General features: G+C 40.1%; 3 protein-coding genes across 5 annotated transcripts; 1 reads left to right on the top strand and 2 right to left on the bottom strand.

The window, feature by feature from the left end:
• Positions 1 to 80: 80 nt before the first annotated feature.
• afmid (arylformamidase) lies at positions 81 to 10,184 on the bottom strand. 3 transcript variants are annotated; one of them, XM_027282728.1, is made up of 11 exons: positions 10,053 to 10,184; positions 4,498 to 4,588; positions 3,645 to 3,749; positions 3,493 to 3,541; positions 3,320 to 3,405; positions 3,150 to 3,222; positions 2,900 to 2,997; positions 2,704 to 2,782; positions 1,709 to 1,844; positions 1,116 to 1,220; positions 81 to 812 (listed from the first exon to the last, which is right to left on the bottom strand). In XM_027282728.1, exons 1-11 carry the CDS (start codon positions 10,086 to 10,088, stop codon positions 783 to 785), a joined length of 888 nt encoding a protein of 295 aa, XP_027138529.1. In that variant the 5' UTR covers positions 10,089 to 10,184; the 3' UTR covers positions 81 to 782. The 3 variants fall into 3 exon arrangements, with proteins under 3 accessions (XP_027138529.1, XP_027138530.1, XP_010733365.2); XM_027282729.1 differs by lacking the exon at positions 10,053 to 10,184 and adding an exon at positions 7,885 to 8,047; XM_010735063.3 differs by lacking the exon at positions 10,053 to 10,184 and adding an exon at positions 4,988 to 5,189.
• Positions 7,551 to 11,060, top strand: tk1 (thymidine kinase 1, soluble). Its single transcript, XM_027282730.1, has 7 exons — positions 7,551 to 7,744; positions 7,945 to 7,976; positions 8,824 to 8,937; positions 9,506 to 9,599; positions 9,766 to 9,855; positions 10,085 to 10,204; positions 10,529 to 11,060. The coding sequence occupies exons 1-7, from the start codon at positions 7,679 to 7,681 to the stop codon at positions 10,706 to 10,708; spliced, it is 696 nt and encodes a 231-aa protein (XP_027138531.1). The 5' UTR covers positions 7,551 to 7,678; the 3' UTR covers positions 10,709 to 11,060.
• Positions 11,061 to 11,718: 658 nt separating this feature from the next.
• Positions 11,719 to 18,419, bottom strand: syngr2b (synaptogyrin 2b). Its single transcript, XM_010745011.3, has 4 exons — positions 18,133 to 18,419; positions 15,426 to 15,663; positions 13,953 to 14,089; positions 11,719 to 13,689 (listed from the first exon to the last, which is right to left on the bottom strand). The coding sequence occupies exons 1-4, from the start codon at positions 18,241 to 18,243 to the stop codon at positions 13,429 to 13,431; spliced, it is 747 nt and encodes a 248-aa protein (XP_010743313.2). The 5' UTR covers positions 18,244 to 18,419; the 3' UTR covers positions 11,719 to 13,428.
• Between the last annotated feature and the right edge of the window lie 74 nt (positions 18,420 to 18,493).

Here is an 18,493-nt window from a genome sequence, read left to right as displayed (position 1 = left end):
ACTGATGTAAAGAGGTGGACAATATAACCATCATTATATGCCAATACTTCACACACATATATAAAAGTATTCACAGAATCTCACGAATATAAATATTTATTGTGATGATTCTCTTTATAATCTACAGTCATTGCAGGTTAATAACAGAACACTTTGGATAAACAATAATGTAAATAATTATTTAATATGCTAGACTGAGGGCAGTAACAATGTGCATCAGCTAAATTTAATCCAATTTTTTTCTTTAAAAATATGTGCATTTGAATACCTGTATTCTTCTACTGCATTAGGATATACAAGTGCAAATATATAGTTTTCATTAGCAACATTTCATCAAGTGTGGACGACACATTAAAGTTCACTGCTGGTTACAATAAAAAGCTACATTCGCTTTGTATTATCAGTACTCTTGACATGATTCTTGTCCTACCCATGGACTTTAAGTTGTAGTGCAGATTGTCACAGGAAAGAAAAAAAATAACCTTGTGCACAATGGTTGTTAAATAATCTGTTTACAATTAAGCAGGTTTAACAGTAGTATAATTGGCCATCAAAATCATTAAAGTGACTCGGTTTCAGGCACATGTTTACATAATATGATAATGTCACTGAAGAGAGATATAACTAATGAAACAGTTCATCCTTTTTGTTCACAGTGGACAGTAATTGTACTTTTACCATCATACAAACCTGAAAAAATGCATATTGTATCAGTATCGGTGCACTATGACTCTGTTCAGAGGTGTATGTTGATATCAGATGATGGATCAAAGATTGCCGCCTCAGCTCTTCCCCATCATCTTCAAGAGAAGCTACAGAGGAAAAAATCTGTTAAAACACCACTAGGTGTCTTCTGTAATATCACCATAAAGACTAATAAGACAATAAATATTATAGTTATTGATTAAAAGGTGCCTGACAGTTTCCAGAATAATGTTCTAATTAGCAGGTTTAAGCTCATTATCATTACTTCAAGTTCCCTATCAGCAAAGATACAGGTTGTAAATTAATATTAGACATTAATATCATAACGTTATTGGTCTGTGAAAGAAAGAGGAAAATTGCATCAACTTTCATCATTCATGACCTTCTTGTTGCGTTTTGTGTGCCTGTACCTTTGTTAGGTGATACTCCCCATCTACCAGTTGCTCAATGATACTGAAGTGATCTGTGTTCGGCACATCCTCCATGGTCACATTAAGTCCTGATGCCTGCAAAGTCTTTAAAGCCAGAAGAAAGAGGTAAACATATAGTACATATACACAACCACTACATGTACTCAGTATTTACAGACTGACATTTAGATTTAGGACCTAATCAAAGTTTCGAAGACATCACCTTAGGCTCTAAGAACCTATGATGGACATTTGCTAAAAGTAATAATTAGCTCTAACTTTAAAAGCACTCCAAGGATTTTTAACTGCTAGCAGTGCTATAGCACAATGTTTTTAAAAGTGGGTTGCCATTTTATTTGTACTGTAAACAAGGACGTACATGTACATAATACACATTCCTGCCGCATGTTACACCTATTGTGCTGGTTTACAGTTTATGGGACACGAAACAATACAGCAATGTGCCAGCAAAGCCAGTGAAGAATGCAGACTGTTTACAAGTAAACACTACAGAAATAACATGAATAAATAATTCCTTTGATACTCTAATCAAATTAGTGTCCATGCTCATGCCCATGATCAGAAGTACTGACTTTGTAGTATTCTTCCGACTGCTTGCGAAACTCTGGCGAGTCGTTCTCTGCGACGGCCACGATGATGTGACAGCTGGAGGAGGAGAGTTTGAGCTGAGGGACCAGCTTGCTGGGACTGTTCCTCACTGCCACCTCCCTGTAAATGGGAAGATTAATCCAGAGGACAGAGGAGTCAAATACTGACTGGTACGACAGACCAGCAGAGGACAATTACACACACCAACAGTTTTCCACAAAGACAAAGACAATCACAACAGTCGTATACACAATGATCTCTACAGAATTACTGCAGGGTTTCTTAACTTTATATGGATCAGGATCCCATTTCTAGATCTGAACATTTAAAAAAAATACATAAAACAAAACATAAATGAAAAATTTCACCATCCCCCCTGGTTTAATTTTACAACTCGACTACTGGGCATAGGGATTTCTGTTTATTAATACCAAATATCAAAAAGTGTTCATACATTAAGATTGATATTCTTAGAAGTCTTCTTAGAAGACCAAGTAGCTCCCAAGGTTGAGAAACTAGAGTACCATGAGTAATCAGGTTAAGGGAGGAAACAGAATTATCCCTTTACGTGTTGTGAAAGACTGATTACTGTAAAGCCCTGTTTATCTGCTCAGTAATCAGATTATACCCCTCCAACAGTACTCCACCAATTAAGCATTAGACTCTTATAATATTGACACATTTGTGATGGACAGTTTAAAACATTAAGGCTCAAAATCGATACAGCAGAAGCAGAGATATTTATTATTTATTACCTATAAACAGCCTGACTATAACCTTGATGTGCCATCCTCAAGCAGAGATGAGGAACACTTTATTGGTTTTTCATGATACTCTAAAAAAATGGTTCTGCATTATTTCACTTGCAAAACTAACAATCTCCTGCTGCGTGTGTTCACACACATTTCTGACAATCAGTTCATATGGTGCCTGTAATGCACTTAAAGTGCAGTTGCAAGAACTGCATTAAGTTACGTACTCTGTCATCTTCAAAGGCTCGTTGACGAAGGTAGACAGGATGGGTAGGAGGTCATATATGCCACTGACAAGGAAAGCACCTAGAAGACAATTAAGAAAGTATATGAAAGTATATGATATGCAGAATCTGTCTCAATGTTGTATTTCTGAGTATCTTCTTCAGTATTCTTTTATAGTTTGTCACCCATGACACGCACCTTTGATCTGAGGAGTGATGCTGTACTGCGACCAGTCAGTGGAGAGGACCATTGCAGCCAGGTGAGCCCCAGCAGAGTGGCCACACAGATACAGACCACTGAGGGAGAGATTAAGTCAACTCAAGTCACATGGGTTTTATTGTCATTTCAACCACATACACAGTGAAACAAGACAGTGTTTCACCAAGGACCATGGTTCTACATGAAACATAAAACATAGTGCAGACAGGACTACATCACATATATATACCTGATGTGAGAATACTGCTGAACAACAGACACAACACTCCTGCGTACTTGAGACACCATCAGATCCATATTACCTGTCAAAGAAGTAAAAGAGGCACAGACAGAGTCATAAAACTATATATTTTTGCTTCAAGAACAGAAACAACTTTGTCAGAACAGAAAGGGCTCTACCTTTGGGGGCGATGTCATAGTCAACGGCAACCACCACTACACCTTTATCAACAAGTGGAACAGCCATGAATCCTGACTCCTCCTTGCTGTGTGAGTGCAAAGCATCAACATGAAAAACCTAAACGAGAAATCTGAATCTGCATCGCAAAGCAGAAGAGAGTAGTAGACTGTACCTGAGGAACTGCCAGTAGCCTCCATGTAGGTAAATGACAAGATTGACATCTGAAACAGAGCAAATCAGGCCTGTTAATCCTCACACACAGTTACCTATGCTTCTGCATTTAAGCATGACAACAGGGTGTCTAGAAGTCACACATGTACCTACCTAAAGAGCTGGTGCTAGGTATGTAGACATCCAGTTTCTCTCCATCTCCCTCCCCATATGGCACATTGAGCAAGGTTTGAGCCAGACCACGGGCACGCTCGGTACCTGGACACACAAGAATCACTTTCTAATGGACACTAGGTGATATATATACAATGAGATAATAGAACTCTGTCTACTGTCAAAGATTTTGCTGTACCATTTTCAACCTGTGGCTGGAATACAGATGTATGATTTGTTAGGCAATTCACTGTTTCAGACATTCCCATATAGTTTTTATCCACATACAGTTTCTCATGGGGGGCCATGGGAGCCCGGAGCGTTGAGGCACTGACCATGAACAGCAAAGACCCTGATTCAAGTGTGGCCGGGGACCCTATTATATATGTCATCCCCCCCATCTCTCGCTCTCCCCCCTCATGTCCTGTCATCTCCCTGCTATCAGCTCTCTAATGAAGGCACCAGAGGAAAATGTTATATACAATTCATAATGGCTTCTCCTATGTTTGAATGGAATATGTACAGGAGATGAAGCATGTCTTTATATAAATAATGTTTAGCCCTCAAAATTGTTGCAAACCTCACAAAACCCACCAAAAACACCAAATATGTAACTTGCACAGTTAACCTCATAGAAACATATTTAGTGAGGTTAATGTAGTTGCATATTTTGTCACTTTCTCAGTCAAATTTTAAAAAAACACTGTATCTGATCTCTTCGACAGGTGAACACATTTTCACAGGTTTGCAACATTTTGCATGACACTAGTTTTTCTATGACGCTGCCGGCCTGTCTATTCACCTCAACCGGATTTCTGTGTATTGTGTACGAATAAGCACGAAACACACCGACCTTCTTTCAAAGCTTTCACATGAGCTTTGATCACGTCGTCCGCAGACATCCTGTGCGACCACCGGCTGGGTGAGTACTGCCTCTCGAGCTCCTGTCACACGAAGAGGCGACAGTCAACCGGGGCGGCCATGAAAGCCGAGACAACAAGCACCGGGGAAATGTACACAGTGTAAACACAGTCAACAGCGCCCTCACTCTGCTAGAAGTAGCAGTAACTTTACATTATTCTTGGCATGTTGTTCAGAGATGCGAGAATATACACTAGTGAGTGAGTCAGTAGTGTGTATGAGAGCATTGTTCACGGTTCACACACCGCGCCGTCCATTCATTTCTGTTAATGGACATCATCCCTTACATAATGTCCCTGACGGCCCCTCATAGGCTCTTGTCTAAATATTGCTTAATTCTGCAACGCCCAACAGATTTATGGTGCTAGCAGAGAGAAAATGAAAAAAAAATAAACCCATACTACTCAAAGTGAAACTCTTACATCTTTCTCCATTTTAGTCCAGTGCAGCATTTTGTGATGTAACTTCGTTGAAGGTCCGCTCACAGATGTATCCACCCGATACCACAGGAAAATCCAGTCTACTCTGAACTTTAGACTCTTGACTTACGCAATTTGCAAAGTAAACCGACAGAGAAGACTGTTTATAGACAAGAATAAAGTGTTGCTGTTTTTCAGGAAGTCAAATGATCAACTAAAACTAGCTGTGCAGGCATAGTGCCTAAGGAAATGACTACTTTCTATGCAGTGTGAAAATACACACTATCTGTAAGCTGGTTTGTCACATAAGAGTATGCACTTCACTATAATACTACCTGACATAAAGGCTTTAAAGCGCAACTTCCTAATTATTTTTTAATTTAATAGGAAGAAATGTAACACTATAGTCTACTGGACACAACAAAGGACATTTTGGTGTTACAGTAGGAAAAGCTGGCTGATGGCTGAATTCCATTTAGCTGCTTCAGATTTAGGGTCCTGGTATTGTGCATGCTGCCTCACTGTCACTCTGTCAGGAGACATTGTTAATAACACCAGTGTTGTTCCTCTTATGGCCAGTCAAAATGTCTGACTCTAATATATTCCTGTATTACCTTTATTTGTATATTAAACACATATGAACATTGTTGTTTTGTACATATCAGCTGTTCTTCCAACACTGAGGAAAAAATGGCTTTATTTAATATACTTTTAAAATGCAAAATCCTGCATTTATGTGAGCGTCCATTTTTAACAAAGGGAATCTGGTGGGGTAACACATGTACATTACACAGCCAGCTATACTGCCCAATTTTTAAAAATGCAGTAAACTCATTTTAACAGAAGCACTTTCCCAACCCTGCAGTACACTGTGTCTTTATGTCACAGTAAATAAAGTATGTTGATGCATCACCATGCTGAACAGTGTGTCTTTCACTGTTAAGCACAGATGTCAATGAAGAAACTGAGTATATTATTAATAATCTGCCCACAAGATATCGATACAGACACTGCAGCCTTCATTTCAATATCAAACTTTACATTATTCTTGGCATGTTGTCCAGAGATGCGAGAGAGTTTCTTGTCTTATTTATGTGGACAGTTACACTTATTTACTAGTTACTCCTCTGTAACAATTTGTCTTTTTTTAAACTTTTGTACATAATTCTGGAATATCTTCTTCTTTTTTGTTTAACAGCAGTCGGCATCCTTATTGTTGCATATACTGCTGTCTTCTGGACTTTACTTCTTTACTACTTCCTCTTTTTTTTAATTCTTTTTATTAACCCAGTTAAAACAAGATATCTCATAATGATTTTCCTCCCTTTTCTAGATTTCCCACATTCTATTATACTCTTGAAACTATTCTCCACTACTCCTGCCTTCAGCAACCCTGCTATTATCTCTTCCCTCTCCCTTATATATCCATGACAAGCAACAGTCACATGCTCCACTATCTCTCTCTCTCTCCCCACATCTACACTGACCAGTTGGATGTTTTCACAATATATTCCTAATATATTGAGTGTGTTATTCAGTTTACTGTGCCCTATTCTTAATCTGCTCATGATCACCTGCTCTGCTCTGCTACTTCCACAACACCCTACCTCTCCTACTACACCTTTGTCCTTATGCTTTTGATAATTTTACTTTAATTTCCACCTCCTCTTTCTTTACTGCCTTCTTAGCAATTTCATCTGCTTTTTCATTCCCTTGTATCCCTAGGTGAGCTGGTATCCACATGAACGTTATTTCCCTCCCCTGCTGTGGTAATCTGGATGTTTTTAACAGTATTTCATATCATATTTCCTGTTCTGTTTTAATGCTCAAGAGCGGTGAAACTGAATCACTACATATGACTGTCTTCCTGTCCTCCACCCATTCTATTGCCAGTAATATTGCACATAGCTCCACCGCATATTTACTTAAATGATCTGATATTCTTTTTGATATTGTGATATGATGACTGGGAACCTGTTGCTCCTGTTTTCGGTTCTTTTGATCCATCTGTGTATATGTAAACATATTCCCCATACTTTATGCAGTTATAAAATTCCTATCCCATATTTCTAGATCTACGCTTGCTTCTTGTATCATCCATTCTGGTCTTATCGTCCACAGAACTGTTGTGATAAATTCTTTTAGTTGTTCTGCTATTCCCTAACTGACCCACCCAAAGCTTGATTTTTGTTATTTCCCCCTTTCCCAACACATCTTCAAGACTCTCTTTGTTGGATGGTCTTCATTGTGTAATTTTAGATTTGTTTTCTTCTTAGCCATAATGATATTTCTCCTTCTTCAACCTGAAGGGAGCATACTGGAGCTGATTTCATTGCTCTCAGTGATATTCTGTAATAACGTCAGATGTTGTCTCTACATGCCCTAAACACACTTGCCTGTTCACTGTTGTTCTTAGGTCCCACCACAGCGGGACGTATGACGCTCTGCGCTCTGATTGGTCAGTAGTGGCGCCGGCGCTCTCAGCTGCTCGCATTTGTGGACGCTGATAGGTTCAGATGATCACGTGACTCGACGCTGATTGGCGAAATGTTTGTTAAAACGACAGACAACCGCCGGCGCGCCATATTCAACATTTTTTTGATTCAGTGCGGCTTTAGCCGGAGGATTAAATATTAGTCTTTTGTTTTATTTAATTGTCTTTTACTTTCTTTTAATTGTCGCATTAATTAAAAAATGGACTGCGTGGACTTTCCCAGAGTTCTTCCCAATTCACCGAGGAAAGCCCGGGGACAGATTCAGGTTGGTATCTGGTTGATGTAACCTCGCTAACTTTATCGTTTTAACTGTCCTTATATATAAAAACTACAACTCGAGTGAACAGGACATACTCTTGACTGACGTTAGGTGTGTGTGTCATGTGTGTTTAGTGTGTTACTGACCGTGTCAGCTGCTTTAACTTTACTTCCTCAGCCTAACAGCCACTCCTTTGTTGTTCGCAGGTCATCTTTGGACCGATGTTTTCAGGCAAGAGGTGAGTTATTTACTCACAAACACCAAACCAGCAGCAGTGTGTGCAGCTGCAGCTAACTCGTGTCATTTATTTTCACTGTTTAAAATGATGTTAAAACGACTCCGGTGTCACAAATTCCGCCCAGACTTCAGCATCCCGCCAAATTTCTTGCACTGTTTATCCGCCTCTCATCTATATGCAGGGTTCCCACGGGTGCTTGAATTCCTTGAAAATGCTTGAATTTCAATTCAGTGTTTTCAAGGCTGTGAAAATGCTTGAATTTTTTGTGAAGTGCTTGAAAATGCTTGAAATTTGTGTGATGTCTTATTTGTCACTGTTATTGCGCTATGGTAGTTACACAATACACCGCTCACAAGCTGAGAATACAAGCCAATTCACAATTAGTTAAAAATCAAAACAGTCAATCTACCACCATATGAAATAATGCTAATTAGACCCATATTATTATGCCATACAGTGGCACCGCTGCGCTTCCCATGACCATCATGGCAAACACAACTAGTAAGCTGCTGGAAAAATGGAAAAACTGGTGCTTGAAGGTGCTTGAAAAGTGCTTGAATTTGTTCATGAAAAAGGTGTGGGAACCCTGTATACGGATCATACGTAGCAAAGCATACATTTACTATATGTCATGCTTTTTTTAAATTTTTTTAAATGAACACATTTAAGGACCACTTTGCACATCATACTAAACACTAATGCATAGTTTTATTACCCGAGGCTTATGGCGCAGCTGTAGGGAATGAGTGTGTGAGAGGCCCTGTCATAAAAGAGGATGTACGTTGCATCTTCACGTACAGATGAGTTTCACTGACATTAAATACATTATTGTGATTTTATTTTGCAGCACTGAACTGATGCGGAGAGTGCGCCGTTTCCAAATAGCCCAGTACAACTGCTTGGTGATCAAATACGCCAAGGACACACGTTATTCTGAGAAAGGCATGGCCACACATGACAAGTAAGTCACCTATTTCACTTTTTAGATTTACATAAATATACTTGTGTCTGTGTGTTTGAGGTGTGCAATGAAGTGGGTGGAAAAAGAAGAGCTTCGTTTGCTCTCTAGTTTCCATTTGTGCACGGCTATGTATGCAGGTTTCCTTCAGTGACAAACCAAACATGAGGTGGAGGAGCTGCCATTGTTTGCACATATCACAAGTACAAAGAATACAGATGACAATAGACAATGGCAAAGCTCAAGGTGGCTATACTGAAACTATATCTACATGTACAACAGTTAAGCCTTTGTCCAAAAGGTACACTTTATCTTCAATGAAATGAAATCGAAATTGCATTAGTAGCTTTTGCAAGTAGGCAGACTTGGAGACATCTGAAGTCTTTTACAGAGCTAATCTGTCATACGTAAGAGAAAGATGACATCTTGTGGTTAGATGCCTTGCCAAATGTAGATTTTTCCTGTCAGACATGATTTCGGTGTACTTGTTCTGACTTAAACAGGAAGAGATTTGTCATAAATTTTGTTCATCAAATGGCACATTGCATGTTTTTTCCCTTCTATCATTTAGAAACACGATGGAGGCTGTTCCAGCCAACTGCCTGACAGATGTGCGGTCTTTGGCGTTGCAAGCCTGTGTCATTGGAATTGACGAAGGACAGTTTGTAAGTGTGTTTATACATATTTTATAGTTTACTCTTTTTGCCCAGAACTAGTTACTTTTGACCTAAATACGCACAAGAATGTCTTACTCTGCACTTGTGAGGGATGGGAATCCAGTGGGACAAATTCCTCTCTAAGTAAATCTGTGCTTCTTTTGTGTTGTTGCAGTTTCCAGACACAGTAGAGTTTTGTGAGGAGATGGCCAATTTAGGCAAGACGGTCATTGTAGCTGCCTTGGATGGAACCTTCCAGAGAAAGGTGAGTGTCTGTCTGTGTTTGTCTACATGCCCATATGATACTGGCAAACAGACGCTGCAGACACAACAAAATGTGCAAGACAAGAAAAATATTCAAACGACTGAAAAATCTGCTTGAGCAGCACTATAACAGACAGTTCAGTGTGCTCGTTATTCCACGCTATAATATGCCTGTTCTGTCCTTGTAATGATACTAACCCCTCTTCTGCTGGCCTTTTGCATTCTTGTAGCCATTTGGAAACATCCTGAACCTCGTCCCTCTAGCGGAGAGCGTGGTGAAGCTCCACGCCGTCTGCATGCAGTGTTACAAAGAAGCTGCCTACACAAAGAGGATAGGAGCAGAGAAGGAGGTGAGGAGGCGAGGAGAAAAGTCTTGAATAACTATGGCATAATTACGTTATAACATGATCATTTTACCAATTTTCTGAGTCTTAAATACTCAAACATATATTCCAAAATCCAAATGTGATGAACATGTTTTGAGTTCTTAGTGTAAAAGCAAATTCTCAGCTTGTAGTTCCTGGCAGAGGCCACAAGTGATTCACGGATTACAGAGAAACGATCACTTGTATGGGGATATTGAAGTCATATCACAGATACTTATCATTGTAGATTTAGTGAAAGCTGCCCTTTCTTCTTCACTCATTCATAACCAGGTATTGTTTGTCTCACAGGTGGAAGTTATCGGTGGAGCGGACAAGTATCAGGCGGTGTGTAGAAAGTGTTATGGAGATCTGATGGTGAACAAAGAGAACAGTGCTCCTTTCAGGAATGAAACGCCACAACAGACCCTCGTAGGAAAACACATGGACTCTGGGATTCCCAGGAAGCTTTTCTCCTCTCTCCAACTCTGAACACATCAATAAGACTTATGGCAGATGTTGAGTAGAGATCCAGAAATCTTATGTTTTGAGAGTTTGTTTGTGTGTTGTTTTTTTTGTACATTTGGTATTTGGTGTGGAATTGGTATTTTTAGTTGATAGATATGGTGGTGCACTTTGATAACCCTGTTATTATAACCCCTGATAATCCAATTAATGGGGCACTGCCATATGTTTCACTAAATTATAAATCTTCATTATCATGTAATTTGTAAATGTAGTTTTAAATTATTTTTTAACAATTGTTTGACAATATTCATTATCAAAGTTTTACTCATATGTACAGCAGGTGAGTAGCAGTGTTGAGTAAAACTTAAAACACTGATCTGACTTTTTCTTTGTTCTTAGTGATTTTCAGAGACTGTTGGGAAATCCTTCTTTCCTCTCACTTAACTCTGTACCAACAGTGTGATGTGTAATCCAACGCCCCTCGTAGCTGCAGCCGACCAAAATAACCAGTTTAAATTCTGGCAGGCTCCAAGGTTGTGCAGTGGGCTGGCAGTCTGGAGTGGAAAAGTGTATGCTCTGTACTATATAAAACTTGTACTACTGCACATCCCATGAATGAATTTTTATTTTTTTTATTCCATAAACAAAGGTCAAGTAAATTGTTGTGCTTCTGACACCATGACATAAAATTATGACAAAAGAAAGCAAAAAAAAAAAAAACCTTCACAACTCAAAGAGCTTGGAAACAATAGAAAAACAATTCAACCAAAAATCTGACCAGTAGTTTGTGGCAGTTTTTATAAAACATTTGTAGGCACCACAAAACAAAGTCTTTTTATACAAATCACTGGAGCCTCCTCGCATCTAAAACATGAAGCTTGATGCAGATTAATTAAACAGAATACAAAATGATTAATTTTGCAAATATTTCAAAGTGCACTACTAAATATAAATTTAACCAGCATTACATGTCCAAATTTATGCTAGTCACCATTACAAAAACAGAACAGGACTCCTCAGATCTAAAGGCACAATTTAGAAATCAGTTTAATCATTTATGTTAATTAGAAACTGCAGTCCACACCATCAGAGGCACACACTGATTTTAAATGTATTTCCAGAGCATGAAAATCAACTTTTGCCAAAAAAAAAAAAAAAAAGAAAGTTAAATCATTAAGGCGCTGCAGAGAGGACAGCTGTGATACACAGCTGTTTAACCTAAAAATAACTTAAGTATTTATTCATGGCACACTTTACTTCCCCAAAAAAGCCTCGAGTTTCATTTCTTAAGGCACAAATGACAAATCAACAGCAGTGTGTTTTTATATATTTGGCTTCAGTAAGTTATGCATGTTTCCTTTTAAAAGGACAAACAATGTCTTTCAACTTGTACAAGTGTCTTCAAAGTGGTACCATAACAGTGTCATGTGTAATAAATATAACCGTTTAATTTCTGTTCGGTCATTAACAGATCTCAATCTGTTCACACCCCTGCAACAAGGCAGCTGAGGTGTTAAACTGACAAACGCATTACTGACGGAACAAAACAACACAGTAAACCAGCAGACTTTCTGCGGACACCAGAGCAGGCTGAGGTGTTAATCTGCATTTAATAGTTAGATTAAGGAACCTGTTAACATCAGATAAACATCAGTGTTTAGAAAATGTCACCCTTAGGAAGAAGTGTGAGGCCGCTCTCTTTACAGGCTAAAGAGGAAGTTTTGCTACTGGCGATTAATAAGTTATTGTTCAGTGTGAGGGCATGCTCTGTGGATAAACCTGTTCAATAAGTGCAGTTATCTACATGCTCCTCCCTCCCAGCTGTCTGAATGTTAACTTCAGGTTTAAAGGGCAACGCACCTGTACAGATTGGCACATGTAACTTATTTTAAAATTTGTTATCTTTGTCAGAGTTAGAGAAATTGGTGGTTTCTATGATTTCTCATGTCACCATCGACAGCATATTTTGATTAGTGGTCATAGATAGTTGAGATCGGGGTTAAAAGGAGCATTTTACTGCAGCACAAAGATTGCAAAACCTTCTTTAAGGGGCGATTTTATGGTTATATGGCTAACAAACTTAACTACACTATCTCTAGCTCATGTTTTACAACAAAAATGAATCAATAAAATAATCACTGAGGGACATTTGGCTTACTTTTCCCACTGTACTCAAACAATATTTATTTGAACTGTGTATAGGTCCTCAAGAGAAATGCGCCAAAGGGGAAAAATCCACTAAACCAAATAAGAAAAGAAGAAAATCAGGCACATACAACCATTAAAATGGCAGCTTTGCATAGTAGTAGAAATCTATGTACAAATGCACATTTTCAAGAGAGTAAAGAAGAGCACGTTAAGTGCCTGCTTCTTTCTCTCTGATTGGAGCTGTTCTTCATAACATCACATGATGTGACCTTTGACTACCTCTCCCCTTCACGATTAGCCCGTTTGAGGTAAAAGTTGCGTCTTTGCACACAGGTCTATGTTCAGATTACCCAATCATCAGTGCTAATCTTGACAGTCAGCCTGATGTCTTAAGATCTGACCGCAGACCGTTTGATGTAAACCGCAGTGACCCTCATCAATAAACTTTGTAGTTGCACTGCTCAGGTTGGAAAAAAAAAAACACACATCAATATGATATAGCTCTGGATCTGTGCAGTGCAACTACAATCAGTTTACCTACAGGTGACCTGGAAATCCCCCCCTCCCCTTTTTTTTGTCTGTGACCTCCCTTTGGCTCAGTAGCTGGGCGGCATGTAGCCGGTGTCTCCTTGTGGCTGGAGGTTTGAGGTGAAGGGAGGCTGCTGGTGCATGTCGGGCACATTGCTGGGATAGGCTGTGTAAGTGGTAGGGGTGTAGGTGGTGGGGTTGTAGGAGGTGGGGGCGTAGGTTGGAGGGTAGGGTGTGTGGAGATCTGGTGGTGGCTCTGTGTAGGTTGGGATGGCAACTTCATTAACACCACGGCGGAAACGACCCAGAGCAAAATATGCCAAGATTCCCTGCACAATGAAATAAAAATGTCTTGGTTATTACGGTGACTTTGAGGTATTTGAAATGACTTGTTTGACTGATTTCACTTACTGACATGTGTCATTGTTTCAGAGTAAAAATAAACCAGTAGAGACTTGAAGTTTGCTCAGATGAGGTAACCTCTAACATTTGTCCCGCCAACAATCACCTCAAATCAGTTACCCTTCTCACTCAAAGAGGCTCGAATCAGAGTTATTTTTAATGCAAAGAAGACAACAGTAGTCCTGCTCACCCAGGTGGCGATAGAGAAGAACGAGAAGGCCACAGTGGCACGTGCAGCGTCCATGAGAACACCCGTAATGTCACGAGTTTGACTCCACTGACTGGCCAACAGGCAGAAACACACAAACCAGAGGAAGGTCCACACCCCTAGAAAACATACAGAAACACAGTTGCACAAACACAACACAGAGATATAAAATGATTGTTTTCACTGCACTAAAAGATGTCCAAAGAAATCAGCTGATATGAAAAGTGGATTCCTGTGAAAAACAACATCGGCAGAATAAAAAAAAGAGGTCTCTTGTTGCTATGTGCTCAAATGACCACAAGCTGTTTTTCACACTACCACTTCTTTGTTTCCCCGAATAATGGCTGACGTGTAAAAGCTGATGAATGTTTAATTTCATAGAAAACTGTGACGTCATCCACCCCTCCTCTCCCCTGCTGCTCACTCATCATCTACTGTGTGCAGCGATGAATAATACATGTTATGTCACATCAGGAAAACAGGCAGCGGTCTGTCCCACATTAGGCCAATACTCAGAGGCTCACACTGAAATGAGAAAACTGAATCTGAAAGAGGAAGGACTGAGAAGGAGAGATAAACACGCAGGGTGCACTTCATAATGCTGCGGTCAGATCATTTAATATATTGGGGAATCTGACGTCTAAGTGTGACATATCTGCCATGTATTGTGGCATATATAGAAGTTCACAAAAACAATAATTTGTTGTAAGTTTTTCCAGGTTAAACAGACCCTGTCCTCAAATACATTTTGTCCATTACAGGATACATCGAACATTTTTATCTCTCACAGATCAAAAGCCGAGTGTCCAAATAAATTACGTTACCCTCCTTTATCTCTATAAATGACATTCGCTGGACACATTTTAAACAGTGATGTCATCCAGTTATTTTATGATACTTTTTTCAGATATCCAATTCAAGGTCACTTCTTCATATTGTTGGCTACTACAGGGCAGCTGAACAAAATGTTAATACACTGACGTATTATCAACTTATAAAACCGATATGGTGAACGTGTTTGCCTGCAGTTGCCTATTAAAACATGAAATATGGAGCAACATCAGCATTCACTGAGAGTCAGTTCCTCTACCTGACACATTTAAATCCAATATTCACTCTTTTTTAGCTCTGTTTTTGGTCTCTACCGACTCCTGAAGGAAAAATTTAGCTGAATGTTCCACTATGTTTATCAGCTAGTTGCTACTGTGTCTCTCTTTTGCTTGGCACTGAGCAGGAAGTGTACAATGGGTTTTTAGAGCTTTTTAGGCCAGTGGCTGGAAAGGATGTTGATGAGAGTGAAACAAAGAGTAAAGTTATCGGCTGTAAAACCACAACAAGCTAAAAGAAGATAACACACTCCACAGAGCTGCTCTATTGTATTAAAAAAAGAAGATTAATACAACTTTAAAGGTCTTAAAACAAAGAAAGAAAATCACTTAAATGCGCCCTGCTCACCTGAGAATCCCAGGTCTGCAATAACAGCATATTTTCTTTCTTGGGCGTTGCTCATAAAAGGCAGGTAAACATCCAACACCAGGAAACCCACACATGCCAGGAAGGCAATCACACCGATACCAACAGCATAATGACATGCTGTGTCATTGTCGTTGAAGATGCACTTCGCTTTGGCACTGTCGATAGGGTTGATGTATCCTTCTGTCGTGATGCAGGCAAACACGACCAAAGCAAAGACCTGAAACAGAGAAAGGAACAAGGTGGCCTTCAATGATTTGCAAAGACACAAGAGAAAACTATCTTGTTGAAGGAACATGCTGCTGGCTTTTCAAGCTTACCCATTAACTTCACACTGCTTCACTTTACACTTTACATGACTGCTAAATGTTGATTTGCTGCCTTTCAGGCATCTATTGGTTTCAGTTCATGAAGATACAGTATGATAAACTAGTCGCAGAGACTTGCTCAAAAATGAGTAATCCACTTCATCGTGTCATGAAACTTCAGTTAAGAGCAGGAGCCATTTAGAGGTGATGCATTCAATTAAACTCAGACATCAGATGCTTGGGTCTGCACTGCTGTCACAAAATCAGCCACAGAAGATAATAAATTACTGTTTGTATTTTTGCATTATAGCCCTTAAGCAGGCAACTATCAGGAGTTTCCGGAACGTCACAACAAGAGAGTACTCAAACTGCTTGAAAATGCATCACCGTGTGACAAAATCAGCAAATATCCTCAGGTTAAAGCAACGTTTGCAGAAAGGATTACTGAAAGCCTAATTGGACACGTCCTAATTTGGACCTAATTCTACTATTTTTAAAATTTGGCCAACATGTTATTCAAACATAAAACAAGCGTTTCGGCTTGTCTTGTGTTTTTTAAAGTGAGGACTGCTAACTGCTGTCTGGTCCATCTGACCGTCCCGTGGTGTGTTGCTGTCTGCTCTGGTTACCCACCTAACCATGTGACCTACTTCTGAGTGCAGCTGCCTGCCATGTGACTCCAGAGATGCCACCGACTCCCTAACAACGCTCATAATGAGATTTGGGAAGAGGATAGAGAGGAACTGTTAAACGAGTGGGAAGTTTGATTAGGTGAGAGGGCAGACAGAGAAAAACAAATAGGCCACAATCCTGATGATGGGATGAGACAGAAAGTACCTAAAATTACAGAAGCTAGACACTTGGGGAAGTGATTGTGGGGAGTTCCAAAACACAAGACAAGTGAGACTGAGGGACAGTTTGTGGGGCAGATGGGTATTTTCTGAGGAGAAATGAAAACAATGGTTTGTGTGTTGAGTGACAGATGTCAAAATGTCCTGTCAAGGCATTATTTAGTATGAATACACTGTTTGGATACAGCACGTGGTCAGGACACAGGGTCACGAAAGATCATGAACTGACTTTTATTATTATGGTATTTCTGAGAACAAACAAGGATATGATTCAAAATCTTAAATGACCCAGAGATCCACTGTGTGCATAACCTTTCCATATTCCAGGAGCAGGTGTGGTGCGCTATGGGACGTGTAGGCAGCGTTACAGGGGAAAAAATCCTCAGTTGTGCCACAGGTGCTGGTCGGTTGAAGTAAGGTTAAAATCCCTAGAGATACATGGTGATCTAACCAGTGTGACTTTGAGATGAGTTGAGCACAGCTGCACTGAGTGTGTGTGTGTGTGTGTGTTTTTGAGAGTGAGATCAGTGGTGCACATTCACCAAGAGTATCACCTTACCTGCCCGTCAGCCCCTGTTTACCAGTGACACACAGCTGAGGCAACCGAGGGCACCTTCTGTCCTCGGGCCTCAGCTACCACATCGAATACACAACACCATCCGGGTGAAGCAAGAAGTGTGTTTTCTCACAGACGACACCTAAACCTAACGCAGACATGAGCCAGAGGCCTAACAGCAGAGTAAATGAAAATCAACCACAGTCTGCAACGTATGAGTCTAAGGGCAGTTGTGTCCAATAAAACTCCAACTCTTCATCAAGGAGATAGTATAGAATAGATAAAACTGTGTTCATAATCACCTGCCATATAATTTGCTGTATAATGCGTCTGCTTGAGATTTATTTAGACTTTCCAGATCAGTGTCAGAACCACAAATAACAAATCTTTGTCCTAAGATTTGCCTAGCAACAGGTGATCATTGTACAACAACTTCCCAGAACTTTCCCTGAATGTAAATCATTTTTCTGTCATTATATATTTTTTTATGATGGCCACTATTAATATGGTTGTTCTTTATGAATTTAAAACACTGTGGGTGATTTCTTATGATCTGTTTTTAGAGGTTACATCGATGTTTTAATTAAAATTTAGTCAAATACAGATCTGGTTTTACAGAATGCACATTAAGATGGTCACACATCGTTAATTTAGCTGTTGTTTTGATTCCTGGCCCTTCTCACTGTGTCTGACACTTTTCTGTCTCTTGTCCTCTGACAACAGCAGTGTTGACCTGTGCTGTCGCCGAGCTGCTGTCATGCACCAGCTGCATGCAACATGACGCCCCGTAGAGACGCAGCACATAGTAGCCTGTTGTTCTGGCCAAAGCGCATGAAAAAACAGATCATTACGCGCTCCACGGAGTCTCCGGGCCAGACGCACCTGCTCACAGACCGTGTTGGATATTATCTCTGCCTCATTTGAGCTTTGAACGTGAAAAAACACCTACATACACACGTACTGTCTCCACTCACCCAGCTGAGTAGGCGCACGATGGTTTGCGGTTGCCGGATGAACTTGTAGAAGTCGAAGCCTCCTCCTGCGAGTGAAGCCCCATACGCACTTGCACCGCCCGTCTCCTCCATGTCTCTCCGGTTGGTTCAGCCGATTCCTCCGGGGCACTCTCTCTATCTCTCCGTGTGGTTCAGAACCAACCTAAGAGGACAGCCTACCAACTTATCTAAACCTAGACTGTTTCCAGCCCACACCGTGCTGCTGCTTTTACTCGACGGAGACGCGAGAGCCACCCAGAGGAGCTGCGCCAACCTGCTGCGCGTCACAGAGGCGGAGCCAGGAGACAGGAAAGATGATCATGTGCGACTCTTGTCATTAATT

This window comes from Larimichthys crocea, chromosome X, assembly GCF_000972845.2.
Source record: "Larimichthys crocea isolate SSNF chromosome X, L_crocea_2.0, whole genome shotgun sequence".
NCBI lineage: Eukaryota > Metazoa > Chordata > Actinopteri > Sciaenidae > Larimichthys > Larimichthys crocea.
The sequence above is the reverse complement of the archived record's forward strand: the minus strand, read 5'-3'. Positions and strand labels throughout refer to the sequence as shown.

Bases quoted from the DNA above. Each gene is read 5' to 3' on its own strand.
- tk1 (XM_027282730.1), top strand. From the start codon at position 7,679: ATGGACTGCGTGGACTTTCCCAGAGTTCTTCCCAATTCACCGAGGAAA. The intron at 7,745-7,944 runs GTTGGTATCTGG...TGTTGTTCGCAG, and splicing joins AAGCCCGGGGACAGATTCAG to GTCATCTTTGGACCGATGTT. The intron at 10,205-10,528 runs GTGAGGAGGCGA...TTTGTCTCACAG, and splicing joins GGATAGGAGCAGAGAAGGAG to GTGGAAGTTATCGGTGGAGC.
- afmid (XM_027282728.1), bottom strand. From the start codon at position 10,088: ATGGCTACAAGAATGCAAAAGGCCAGCAGAAGAGGG. The intron at 4,589-10,052 runs GTTAGTATCATT...TTCGTGTGACAG, and splicing joins AAAAGGCCAGCAGAAGAGGG to GAGCTCGAGAGGCAGTACTC. The intron at 1,845-2,703 runs GTACGTAACTTA...TCCCATTTACAG, and splicing joins GAGCCTTTGAAGATGACAGA to GGAGGTGGCAGTGAGGAACA.
- syngr2b (XM_010745011.3), bottom strand. From the start codon at position 18,243: ATGGAGGAGACGGGCGGTGCAAGTGCGTATGGGGCTTCACTCGCAGGA. The intron at 15,664-18,132 runs GTGAGTGGAGAC...TCTCTGTTTCAG, and splicing joins TCGTGCGCCTACTCAGCTGG to GTCTTTGCTTTGGTCGTGTT. The intron at 14,090-15,425 runs GTGAGCAGGGCG...TATGTTTTCTAG, and splicing joins TGCAGACCTGGGATTCTCAG to GGGTGTGGACCTTCCTCTGG.